This window comes from Uloborus diversus, chromosome 3, assembly GCF_026930045.1.
Source record: "Uloborus diversus isolate 005 chromosome 3, Udiv.v.3.1, whole genome shotgun sequence".
In the NCBI taxonomy this organism is placed as follows: domain Eukaryota; kingdom Metazoa; phylum Arthropoda; class Arachnida; order Araneae; family Uloboridae; genus Uloborus; species Uloborus diversus.
In genome coordinates, this window is record NC_072733.1 from 214,122,630 (window position 1) to 214,136,128 (window position 13,499).

The window sequence follows — 13,499 nt, forward strand, 5'->3', positions numbered from 1 at the left end:
TTTTATGTAGGCGTGCGTGAGTGCAGGTGTGTGCGTGTTTGTGTATGTACGCGTGTATATAGGATATGGACGCAACCTGGAGACTTTGCTCGCTAGCGGTGCAGCATCGGAAGGGGCAGGTGGACAGTGGTGCGGCAGAGGAAGGCGTGGAAAAAACCAATAGGTATCATTCAACAGTCAAATGAAAGCAATAAGCAATTCGTGATTGCTCAAAAATAAAAGCGTATGGCAATTAGCTCATTAAATTTGAACCAAAAAAATAGCTAACAGCTTAAAAGTATTTCACGAAAAGTTGGTTTTGTTTCGACTAATTACTTATAGTGTAAAAAATAGATTTTTAAAGCTGACATTGAAAAATAAAAAGTCAAAGTGTACATACTCCTTTAGCAGCTTTATTCATGTATTACTTCCCCTTTTATTCTCGGCATAGTTACATTATTGAAATGTGGAATGTACGTATATCATCATCATCATCATACCTTATCAGCCTTTAGAAAGTCAATGAACGATCGCCACTTTTGTGACTCTAACATTAGATTTTACGTTTGTAATCGCGACGCTTAGTGCTTTTCTTTCCTCAGGGCAAACTGTCTCGTTTCGACACTTCTTGTATCCGACTCTTCTTCCAATTAAGTGTTTCACGGATAATAAGGTGACTACTAATCAACTTTTTTTCTGAGGTGAGAAATCGTTTAGCAGCTCATTCACGATTTGGTGAAAGTTGTTTCAGAAAAAAAAAGTAGTTGCTCTCATTAAGTGATGAAAAGGATTTTCTCTTCTTCTTCTGCCATAGAAAACATCCCTCACAAGGGCATGGAATATGGGATTGCAGTGAATACGTGAAGTGAATCGCCACGGGACATGACTGTTCGACCTTTAGTGTCCGTGTTAATCAGAATTAATATTCCGTGGCCATTATAGTGCACTGGGTCTTCTCCAATGCTGCGACGAGATATATATATATATAGGAACCGGGAATCTTCTTCTCCACACATTTTAGTTTGGCGTCTGAAGCATTTCTAGAATGAAGGTAATTTCCTTTTAGCTATTCAAATAACATCTTTCTCTTTCATTCGTTTTCTTTCATGAGATTTTTCTAAAAGTAAACTTTCTACATATTATTCATTTGATAATTTTCATATTTTAAACGCTATGTCAGATGAGGAAGTTTATAAAACTAGCCATCATTTAGAGATTTTTTAGTTTATTTATAGGAAGGTATAGTTTACGGTATTAGTGGAAAAAAAATGAAACTAATTGAGTATGTTAATACAGTTGGCTCTCTGCTTAACGACTTTCAAGGGACCACAAAAAGTCGTCCTTAAGTAGAAAGCGTCCTTAAATAGAGCGTCGTTAAACAGAGAGCCAACTGTATATATATATATATATATATATATATATATATATATATATATATATATATATATATATATATATATATATATATATATATATATATATATATTCATTAGAGGAAAGCAGTAAACTTAAAAACATATTTCTGTTTCGAATTCAGTTCAAATCTGCATCAGTTGCTAAGAAGTCGCTTCCCAAGACGCTTCGACCACGTAAACACTGAAGATGACTGCCGCAGATGCGGTCGAAACGTTTGGGGAAACAATACTCAGACCACGTCACAACAGGCCGGAATCTCACAAAAACAACAAATAAAACCTGTTTTTATTTTAGCAGATTCCCATAAACTTTCTTTGATGTACAAATAATATTTTTTGTTTTCTATTGAAATCTTGAAGGAGTCTGATATTTATATATTTTCTAGTTTTGAACACTATCAATAACTCAATTTAAAGAAGTATAAAAAATCGGTAATATTTTTCGATAATGTTGAAATTAAATACCCATTAAAAATAGCTAAACTCAGATTAATAATTAATTATCAGTGTACATGAAAATTTTGATAAAATATATTTTATAGCATTTTGATGTGATATATGGATAACGACGGTAGTTATCACTTTAACTACAAATTTATAATGACAATAGTATAAAGGGATTTTGTTTCTTTTAAAACGTAAGATTAATCAAATATTTCAGTAACTCAATTTGCGAAATAAATGAATCAAATTTTACAAATACGTTATTAATACATCATTAAAAATAGGTTTTACACTTTGCATAAAATTTGATTAAAATGTTGGTTGACCTTCTTTAACTCAGAATTTTATTAGCTAGGGTTGATTTTTTTTGTATAAACATTTACTCTCTTTAAATAAATATAGAACTAAATATAGGAAAACAAACACTTAAGAAACAGATCTGACTATTTTATTATTACTTTGTGAGAGCTAAAGATGAGATTTAAATCGAAAGGGAGATTTTTCAATCTGAAAGGCTTTCTTATGCATAGTTCTGGAAAAATGTCAAGAAGATTGTAAGAAAAACTTGATTATTTTTATATTTTTGCCTGTTATGAAATTTCAAGCATTGTGCAGCACATGACAGTTCCAATCATATCTACTCGAACCAAAACATTTCCAAATTCGAAATAGAGACATTACCCTGGCAAAACACATTTATGTTTAGGAGATTTTAAAATAGGCTCGCCGGACGTCCCGGTTTTCATAAAAATCCCGGTGTCCCGGACGGTTTACTTCACGTCCCGAAAAATGATAAATTTGATTATAAATAACCAAAGCGGTCTAAAAATAGCTAACTGTGAAGGTTAATTTAGGATAATTACCATTTGTAACAGTGACTTGTAAAATTAATACCGGATTAGCTTTTGAAGACTTTTACAAGAAGGTTAAAGCCAAAAAAGACTGTCTAAAAAAGTCTTTTAAAATGAAAAGTATGTCTAAATATTGTTCAATTTTGTATTCCTCATTCAATGTGATTTTTCTAACTAATATTTACATCTAAGAAGCGAAATGTTAAAATTTTTTCTGCTTATATGATTCTTTATCATCCCTGTTTTAGGTTCCTAATTAGTAAACATTTATTCATAGCATTGAGAATAAACTGCCCCATAAAACACTCCAAAAATCAGCCACAAGTGCATAACGCCCTTTTGAACACTTCGATAATAAGTGAATAAATGAACCGATCGTGGAATGCTTCCGCAGGTGGAGGCATTATTTTGTCCCGATTGAACACTTCAGAAATCTGGCAAACCTACTTCAAAATGTATTTTTTCCCGATGGCAAGTATTTAAGACATCAAACTGTACATCAATGAAAATACAAATTACAAAACCCTAAAGGACAACAAATATTGATGACGGTGAATCTATGAGTCAAGGGCGTTTCTAGCCACCCAATGTCGCTCGCAGACGACTCCGACTCGTGAATCGCACGCTGACTCCGTAGCGTGAAGTAAAACCCGAAGAGAAAATGTCTGACTCCGACTCTTGGAATTTAAAAGTCTTAGACTCCGACTCAGACTCGATTCCATTTCAAAAAGGGGCGATAGGTTAAGGATGGGCACTTTCCGCTCGCACTTGCTATATCTGTCGTTTTCGACGCTAAATTGGAAGAACTGCTGAACACGATACTTTGCACCTTTTACTTCTGGGTTTGTCTCCGTCTTTTGATAAAATCAGAGCAGATCTGACGCATGCGCAAATGGTCGCTAGGTCTCGGCTAAGGAAAACAAACAGTACGTACTTTGAGGGAAAATGACAGACATCGACTCCATGAAAGGAAAAGCAAGACATTTAGAGTACTGTTTGAAATGTTCGTTACGCCAGCTTGCTTTCTATACCATACCCCTCATTTCGGAGCTGTTTACTAAAAATACTCTTTTTAAATGACGGGAGGGCCGTGGTAGCCCGATCGGTAGAGTGTTGGATTCGGGGCCGGAGGGTCCTGAGTTCGAACCTCGATGGTCGAAGACCCACCGTCGTCATTAAAGGGGACTGGGCGACGTTAAATATGCTCGTGGTCTCAATGTTCTCCAAGTGAAACGATACCTCTGGGGGTGCTAGCACCAGATAGCTATTAGCTCCTGGTCTAGTTCTAAATTCTCATTAACTGTTCGATCCGGTGATGGTGCTGCCATCTATCTGTATAAAAAAATAATGGAGGCAAGGCACTTAGTATGCAGTCCTCGACATAAATACAGTTGTAGTCAGTTGTGACTCGGAATCGAAATCGAAAATGACGGGTTTCTGCTTGAAATAAGTCCGTAGAAAACTGAAATGAAATGACTGGGTCCTGGTGTAAAAATTACGCTACTGGGGAAGAAACTTGCCAATAAAATGTAGATCAATATAATTCCTCAACTCTTATCGCTTTTTCCACCAGTAGATCTTAACAATTGAAGTACCTTTATCTTTTTCAGGTGTTCATCGTATTAGCTCTTGTGGCGGTTGCTGCTGCTCAGTATGCGGTAGGTTTCATTCTTTCTCTTGTTCTCTTTTCAAAATGAGACCTGAATGTACATTCTGATGAAGTCTCGTACTCTCACACTCTTTTTTTTTTGTTTACAAAAACTGAGCAATTTATGTTTAAAGTACGACACTTGCGAGAGCTCACGAACAGTCATAATTATTCTCACCACAACCAAGTTTATTTTACTTACATTGTTTTAGTTATACATAGAATTACTATCAACAGTTTAATTTATTAACATCACCTCCGTTTCACCTCCATTTAAAGAATTAACAAATACATTTTTTTCAAACAAAGCGAGTTTTTTGAGATGTCAGTTTACGCAGATTTAACCGCATTGACTAGATAGTTTTACCATACAGTTGCAGCGGTTTTGATCAAAACTTATTTTATCCTTTTTGACCTGAACTTCATTTTGAACGTAAAAGTTATTTTTTCCTCTTAACTGATTTCTCAACTTAAACTATGAAAAATAACAATATGCATAGGGTTCATCTTTTTAATTTTTATTGCTTTGATATGTAAAATATGGATAGATAGAAAAACTCCTTTCAAAGCAAAAATCCTTAAGTTATTGCATTAAAAATTGCGAATTTTTTTTATGTATTTTTAATTTTTAGAACGAAAATCTTTTTAAAATTTTCCACGCATTATTTTTTTTATTCCATAAATTTCAGCTTCTAGATTCTAGTTTCTAAATAATTTTAAATGTAACATTTATCATATAATGGGCACTTCGAACAACAGTGGTGATTTCGATAAGTTCTGCTCTTGTAAAGTTTTCATATCAACTTAATTGTATAAAATGTAAAGTAAAAATCAAACAAATGTTTTCCATGTATGCTTTATATTCAGATAGTGCGAAGAAATTCCACTAGTTGGGTAAAAATGCTCACGCAGAGAATATAATTCTTGAAATCGGAGTAGTTGAAGTTGGGAAAAAAATGTTACCATCTAAAAGAAAAACTAGTAACTACTTCATTCTTGTCATTGAAATGAAAATAAATTTGTTAACCAAACTGTATGATGAATATTGTTATATAGTATCATTTAGCAACGATCACTCCAATTTTATACTTGCAACAGTAACTGCAAATTAAAGAACATTGTATATACAAAAAATAGGATAATAATGATTAAAAAAATAATAAGGGAAGATTTTAGTATAGTTTATTTAACGTTAAGTATCCCATTTTACATTAAGGGGACTTGGTACCTCTCAAATGGCAAAAATCAATAAAAGGTCATTTTTTTAAAAAAAATTTTTGCAGAAAATAATTTGACACCGAATTCATAAAAGTTTTAACAATCTGATCAATATTAATATATTTTGTAGTAAGTTACCGCCTTAAGTCAGGGCTAAGGCAAAAATACTTAAAATACACGGCCAGCTCAGTTATTAAATCCTAAAACAGCAGTTTCGGACTTTTTAGCACTCATCAGCCCGGAATAGGAATTACCTGCATTCCTCGGATGAAATAACTGAGCTGGCGGTTTTTAAGTATTTTAAGTAATATTAATGTAGTAAATAGGATTTTAAATACATCAAGTGCAGTTTTCGAAGAGTTTTATAATCTTTAAATGGAGTTTTCTCGGTTCAAGTTTTTACGCAAAATCATACTATTTAAAGTGCTAACTTCAAGACGTACTCATCAAATAATTAGAAATTTCATTTGTCAATTCAGTACTATAGTACATTTGTCAGTTCAATGTATATTTGTTTAATAAAATTGGCGATGTATTTTGCAATATTTTGAAAAGATAAAATACTTAAAATAAAGAAATGGAAGAAATCATGATTTCTACTACGTTTATTCCACCGATGAAAATTTGTAAACACATTTTTCAAAAACTAATTCATTAATAGGATATTTTCATCCCTAAAACTGTTGATATTATGAGTCCAACAAAAATTGTGGCAACAAAATATTAATAACTATAGAAGCAGCAGAAATCTAAAATACGAAATTAAAGGAAATTTCTTTTTAACTAATTGCTGCTTTTCATGCGATTTTTTTTCCTTTTACAAAAAAGGAAGTATTGTATTCGCGAAAAAAATTTCACTCAAAAATCGGCCTTAATTTAAATTTTTCTCATCCCTGAATGAATGTTGAGTTTTTTTTTCGACCCGACCACACGTGGATATATGCCTAGGAACCTACAGACACCCGAAATATCCGTTTTGACGCCCCCCGAGTTAATTACAACGAATTTTCTCGTGACGTCTGTATGTACGTATGTATGTGAGTATGTGTGTATGTATCTCGCATAACTCAAAAACGGTATGCCCTAGAAAGTTGAAATTTGGTACGCAGACACCTAGGGGGGTCTAGTTGTGCACCTTCAATTTTGGTTGCATTCGGATGTTTCTAAGGGGATCTTTTGCCCCTTTTTGGGGGGAAATTATTGTTAATTTCGATGTAAAATCAAGTAATGTTATAATTTGTCGGGCACTTGGCGATACATCGCCAGTCTTTTGGTCGCCAAGTTTTGTCGCCAACTTGGCGATAAATTTTGCGATTTTTTTTAAAAATTTGGTTTTAATATGGCCACTGTTGGTGATATTTAGAGAGTAAATAATTGAATCACATTAAAATTGCCAATAATGAGGAAATGACATTAAATTGGGGTAAAAGGAAGTCACGTGATGCACACATCAGCTCGTTTATTTAAAAATAGTCACCTTTAATGTTATAAACGTGACATAAAAATAATTTTTTAAATACATAAATAAAAAAAAAAGGTTTAAAGCTACCAAGTACCCTTAATTTGTGACTTTATGCTACGAAAAACGTTCTCCTTGTATTTTTTCTGTCATCGAGAGAAGAAGATCATTTATCGCTCTACCTTATGCCCACAATTGTAGAGTTATCACTAGCTTACCCCCAGAACAGGTTAAAGAAAAATGCCGAGACCAGAACAAGAAAATTTTGACCGTAAAAAGAAATTCACTTAAATTGGAGTCTTTTACCCCAATGCAAAGGAAAATTCACTGTTTTCAACTCCTTTAAAGCTACGTGGAGTTCAAAGTCCATATTTGGTTTGCCAAATTTAACTTCGCCATGTAAGGGAGAAAATTTCAGATCTGACATAATTCATCAATCCTCTTGCCGTCAGAACCGCATGCACTCAATCTTTCACTCCATAGAACAATCAGAGTATATTCGAGTCCATATGGATCTGTAGTTAGGGCTACTGTCTCCCCCCCCCCCCGCATGACGACTCGGCACGATCTCCGGCATGAAAAGGATCTAAAGGTAAGTATAGTGTCTACCCACGCGAAGTCGACTTCTGTGCATTGAACGAGAGAAGCGGTTCTACTTTTCTCTTGTATTCGGTAAGTGGTGTCTCGCGCTCAGTCTGCATGAAGTTAAACACTTCTCCCGTGCTATATGGCAATCACGCCAAAAGGTAGGAAGTTGATGGAGATAGGCCTGAGTTCTAGATTGCCTCCAAAAGGGTCGAAATTCTTAACTTCAGAATGTGAGTGTTTCACATGTGTCATACTGAGTGATCCGAAAGTGGGAGCAACCCAGTTTTATTTTCAACATTATGTCAGCTTTTGTCAGATTTTTGTTATACTTCAGATACCTTCACGTCTTAAGCGGACACTGGACGTTCAGAAAGAAGAAATTTTTGAAATTTTTATTTTTTGAATTTATTTGAATATGAGGACAATTTTGTGAGTTTTATTTTATTTATTATAGTATAGAGAAGGACTTAAAATAAGTTTCAGTGTTGTGAAATCAAAATAATTACTCAAGGGACTTTTCAAAGTTTTGTTAATTATCATTAATGTTATTAACATTTTTTTTTAAATAATTGGTCTTCTAATTAAAAATTTTTAATGAAATTTTATAATTAAGCTTGTACCAGTGTTTAAAGTATATGGTTAAAATTTCATGCAAATCCATCAATAATTAAAAAAGTTTGTTTTCAATGTCCAGTGTCCCCTTAAGAAGGATAAACGTTGGTAGAACACCATCCGTGTAATAACACAAATCAATTCTCTGCTATTTTCTCTCACATGTTTTGGGGCAAAATATTTTCGAATACCCGCGAACAAAGTGTAGAATTCACCTGTGTTAGGACATGGATGGTGTTCCACCAACTACAGTTGGATCTCTGTTTAACGACTTTCAAGGGACCACAAAAAATCGTCCTTAAGTAGAAAACGTCCTTAAATAGAATGCTTTTAACACTAAAGTGGATCATCTGGGACCGTGAAAAGCCGTCGTTAAATAGAGAAAGTCGTTAAACAGAGCGTCGTTAAACAGAGAGCCAACTGTATTATGACTCTTAAGGTAGACGAACACTCTGAATATTTTTTTCTTCAATATTCATTGCACCTCTCTAAAACTTTATACAATTATAAAATATGATATAAATAACACGTTTTGACTACTTATTTGTTGAAAAAAAAAATTTGTCGACAGGTTTTTTTTTAGTAAAAATGTTATATTTTTAGCAAAAAAAACTACCATTTCCCTAACACTTCCAGTGCATTCACTTTTTCATTATTTTTAAAACTTTTGTGTCTATCTCTTCGTGAGATACCAGAGAGTGATATGACCCTCCAATTTGGAAATACAGTCGAGCCTCCATATATCGAACTTCCACATATCGAAATTTTCTATATATCGAAATCTCAGCAAATTTCAATGTTCATTACATAGAAAAATTGTTTCTATATATCGAAAAAATCTCTATATATCGAAATTTTTTTGAGACAGTCGTAGATTTTTTTTCCACTTTAGACTGTTTGTCTCATGAAAAATGAAGGTTAAGGGAGAAAATTATGTTTACTAAAGGTTGCTAAGAAACTCATAAGAAATCTGGGTTTGAGGGGTGTGTAGATAGGTCGTTGTTCCGTTCTGGAGTTCTTAAATTCCCTCAAGTTTATTTCAAATCTTAGTTGTAACCAGTAACACTGTAAAATCAGTTTCAAGTTATCCTTTTTGTCTGTTGATTATCATTCCCAGTCTTTTCAGCTTCAGTAAAAATCGTTCAAGTGAAGTAGATTGATTTTTTACTTTTCTCCCGATTATATTGTCAAAATGAAAATCCCCTCATGTTGCGAATCAAGTTGAACTGCCGAAGAATAAAGATGTATGAAGGCACAAAAATGTAATTTCTGTTAATTTTTCAGTTATTAACTTTCGTTTAATCCGATGCTCGTATAAATTAGAAATTGGGTTTCATGCACGAAAATTAGCTTTAATTTTAATGTTTTAGGAGATTTTTATGATAAAATAGGATCGTTTCTGTATATCGAAATTTCTATATATCGAATTTTTTTCCGGCAATTTGCTACTTCGATATATGGAGGTCCGACTGTAAATAACTAAAATCAGGTTTTATGAGGAAATGTTTGAAAATTTCCCCCGAAAGACGTATTTTTTTTCCGTCTAAGTCTAATTGATCACTTTCCCAAAACCACATTTTGCATGCATATTAACTTTTCGAGGTTTATATCACAGTAATGTGTTCAATTACCAGGTTTGCAAAATTTCAAATCTTTAGAGTTAATACATTTTTCGTTAGAGCTGTTCGCACAAAGGAAAACTTGATAACGTGGTGATGACAAAATCAAGAAAAAAAAAGTAAATTTCAGTTATAAGCAGTGAAGTTGAGTTTAGTAAATTCATTCTAGTTTTCTCAATAATTCACCGATTTTAAAAAACAATTGCTGGGCAAAGAAGAACACTGGGGCTCTCTGAATTTCTCAGAATCTCAAAATCGACTTCTTCGAAAATTAGGGTGTTCATCTACCTTAAGGGGAGTCAGTACCCTAAATACTTTCAAAAATTCGATTTTTTGATTTTTATATGTTTTGAAACTCCATTTCAATACCTTTTTAATGATACAAACTTCTTGATCATGCTCATATCAGAAGTAAGTTAAAATAAGCTTTAAAAAAATCTAAACCTATTTTGATAAGGTATGATTTTCCCCTTTAACAATGTCTCGCAATGGCATTTTTGAAACTAAATGTTCCTTTTTCTCAGAAACTAAATTGTGTTAGGCTTTGAAATTTTTACCACCTATTCCATACAGCTAATTGCATATACTAAAGTAAATTTTTTCTCATAATCGAAAAATATTTTTTATAGAGCTGATTTCGTGTTGCAAAATGGCATTTTTTGAAAAAAATACAGTGACTTACACATTAGAATTAAAAAAAAAAAAACTAAGCTTTTTTTTCGTAAAATTTTACTTCAGTATAGAGAAAAGAGTTTATTTAAGGTACAGAAAAAATTTCATAATTGTATCTTTAATAGATTTTCAGAAAAAGGTACATGATCCTGTGCAAATTAACACTGGCGGTATAGGGGGTACTGACTCCCCGGCAGCTGTATATAGCATAGACTAATAATAAGAATAGACCGAGCTATGGCAACCCTTTTGCTGCTCATAAACCAAACCATGTGACTGGTGGATATCCTAGCAACAGCGGGCGTTGATCGTAGCAGACGATCAACGCCCGCGAGAAATAAAATAAATGGAATTGATAGAATACGGAAGAATGATATTTTATGGAGTCCGATTTGTAAATTTGTTATTCTAAGTTGTAAATATTTTGTTAATATAGTGAGTTTTTCGTTTAGATGGTACTGTGCATTTTTTTAAAATCAATTTCAATAACTCTCTAAGAAATTAAAGATGCAAACGGTAAGATTTTTACCTAAAATTTCAATTTAAGATACCGATTAGTACATTTTTGCGTTAACGCAAAACGTTTACGCCATTACGCTCACGTCAACGCTGGCGTAGCAGTTCCAAATGAAATAAAAGTTACTGAAAACTGTGATCAAAAACTAATTACTAATGTCAAAATAATGCATAACTAAAAGAAAAACAGTTCAATCTCTGCACCTGGAAAAAATTTATAATGAAAACACATTACGTCTTAAAATACATGTCGAGTGCTAAACTATAGATAATGTTGCCATCTAGCAACCATGCTGCCAAAGTTTTCGCCAAGCCTCCCACTAGTCACATGATGTATCCGTGAACCAATTTTTTCATCAGCAAGTCTTGGAAAGCTCGGTCTACTCTTATTATTAGTCTATGGTATATAGTAAACATTCAACCATAACTGACATAACGTGGAAAAAGAAAAAGTGGACACTCCACTTTCGGACCACTCTGTAGAATCTCCTAACTTTTTGTGTTTCCAAATAGGATCCCAACGCAGTGCCCATCCCGTATTCTTTTGGTTACACTTCAGCAACTGAAGATGGTGGCAGCTCTGGTCATCAGGAATCTGGCGATGGAGCAGGAAGAGTGACGGGCTCTTACACTGTCCAGGACTTGGAGGGTCACGTGCGGACTGTGGAGTACGTCGCTGATGAAGCCGGTTTCCGAGCCACCATCCGCACCAACGAACCGGGAACGGCCAACCAAAACCCAGCTGACGTCATCATGGAGTCTTCTGCCCCAGAATCGGCCGGGGCACCAGTCTACTCCTTAGGAGGGGGAGGAGCTGCTCCCCAACCAGCTGCGGCAGCTAGGGGACAGGGGGTCCGCTATGTATTAGTACCTAGCACAGACCCGCGAGCCCGCGGATACTATTAAACTCTATTATTCCTAGATAAAAACTATTTAAAAAAAAGGGGCGCTTTGGGGCTGGAAAAAAATACGCTTTTTTGCTGTAAGAATACAATTTATTTTCAAAATCAATAGAAAACTAGCTTCTTCAACTCATTTTTCCGAAAACGATGTAAAATATACTAGATCTTCTCAAACCGGACTTTATATCATAACTCATTTTTTCTAAATTTCCATCATAAAAAAATCGTTGAAGAAGCATTCTTTACTTACAAAATGTCTAACCACACTTTTACGCAACACATAGCAATTGTTGTTTTCGATGTGAGCAAAATTTATTCGTAACCACCTTTTTCTAAGTGCTGCTGGATGAAGAAATAAAAATGTATGCATATTTTGTACGTTTTCAAAAATGCTTTTGATGTATATATGAAATAAAGAGATAAAGATATGCGATACTAAATTTGTTTATGTATCATTCTTGTTTCCCAAACCTTTGATATATTTTCTGAATGATAATTAATGCAATAAATTTGAAGTTTCAAGTTAAATCCAACAAGTTGGGCACGTTACAGTTTCCATACCAAAACCAGTTGTTCTTCAGTTTTTGATGATAAAGCGTTATACATAGTAATCTTTTGGATTGTTCTAAGTTTCAAGAAAAAAACCATACATTATTTTCTCATATTTTCACGATTGTAAACTCGAAACAATTCATGCAATTTCTAAGTAAAATTTTATGCGGGTCACCTGTTACACAGAAATTGGAGTCACATTTTCTAGACGTGATTAAAATTCAATAAGCAGAGAGTGGATGAACTATGAGTTTCACTATGCGCAGTAGGTCTCAAATGGAGTCATTATACTATGAAAAGTATTAAGAGAGATCGAGGAACACGATATCTCAATTTAACTTGCCTTAATTATTACTTGTTATTAACAGTAGTCACTGGAAAACGGTAAGAATTGATCGGTGTTGAGATCTGTATTCCTCCACTATTCCTTTATTGGAAGTTAAAAGAAAAACAGACGTGCTATTGGCAGGGACGTAATTAAAGGGGGGCAGACGGGGCTCGTGCCCCGGGCACCAGATTTTAGGGGCGCTAAACTGACTAAGTAAATGCTCAAATTTATTTTTGTAAAAGAAAAAAAAAGGAAACGTTTTTTAAAAGTCCAAATAAGACCCCCTCAGTGCGGGCGCAAGCAGAAAGATTGCATGGTTTAATGTGGATAAACGATAAAGTGTGGTAAAGATAGATGGAAAGAGAGTGAGGAGGGCGCAGGAAATAGCATGAATGTATTTTCTTACTAGTACTTATCACAGTCGGACCTCCATATATCGAATAGCAAATTTCCAGAGAAAAATTCCATATATAGAAATTTCGATACATAGAAACGATTTTATTTTATCGTACAAATCTCCTAAATCACTAAAAATAAAGCTAATTTTCGTGTATAAAACCCAATTTCTAATTTATAAGAGTAACGGATTAAATGAAAGTTGAAAAATAAAAAATTAGCAGAAATTACATTTTTGCGCCGTCATACACCTTCATTCTTCTGCAATTAACTTGATTCGCAACATTTGGGGGATTTCGT

The 13,499-nt window shown here is 33.9% G+C and overlaps 1 protein-coding gene across 1 annotated transcript; it reads left to right on the forward strand.

Annotated features, from left to right (window-relative positions):
- The first annotated feature begins 934 nt into the window (after nt 1-934).
- LOC129218583 (cuticle protein 10.9-like) lies at nt 935-12,357 on the forward strand. The gene is made up of 3 exons (XM_054852896.1): nt 935-1,030; nt 4,300-4,347; nt 11,535-12,357. Exons 1-3 carry the CDS (start codon nt 1,025-1,027, stop codon nt 11,925-11,927), a joined length of 447 nt encoding a protein of 148 aa, XP_054708871.1. The 5' UTR covers nt 935-1,024; the 3' UTR covers nt 11,928-12,357.
- The last annotated feature ends 1,142 nt before the right edge of the window (nt 12,358-13,499 follow it).

Coding starts and splice junctions, on each gene's coding strand:
- LOC129218583 (XM_054852896.1), top strand. Junction 4,348..11,534: donor TTGCTGCTGCTCAGTATGCG/GTAGGTTTCATT, acceptor GTTTCCAAATAG/GATCCCAACGCAGTGCCCAT.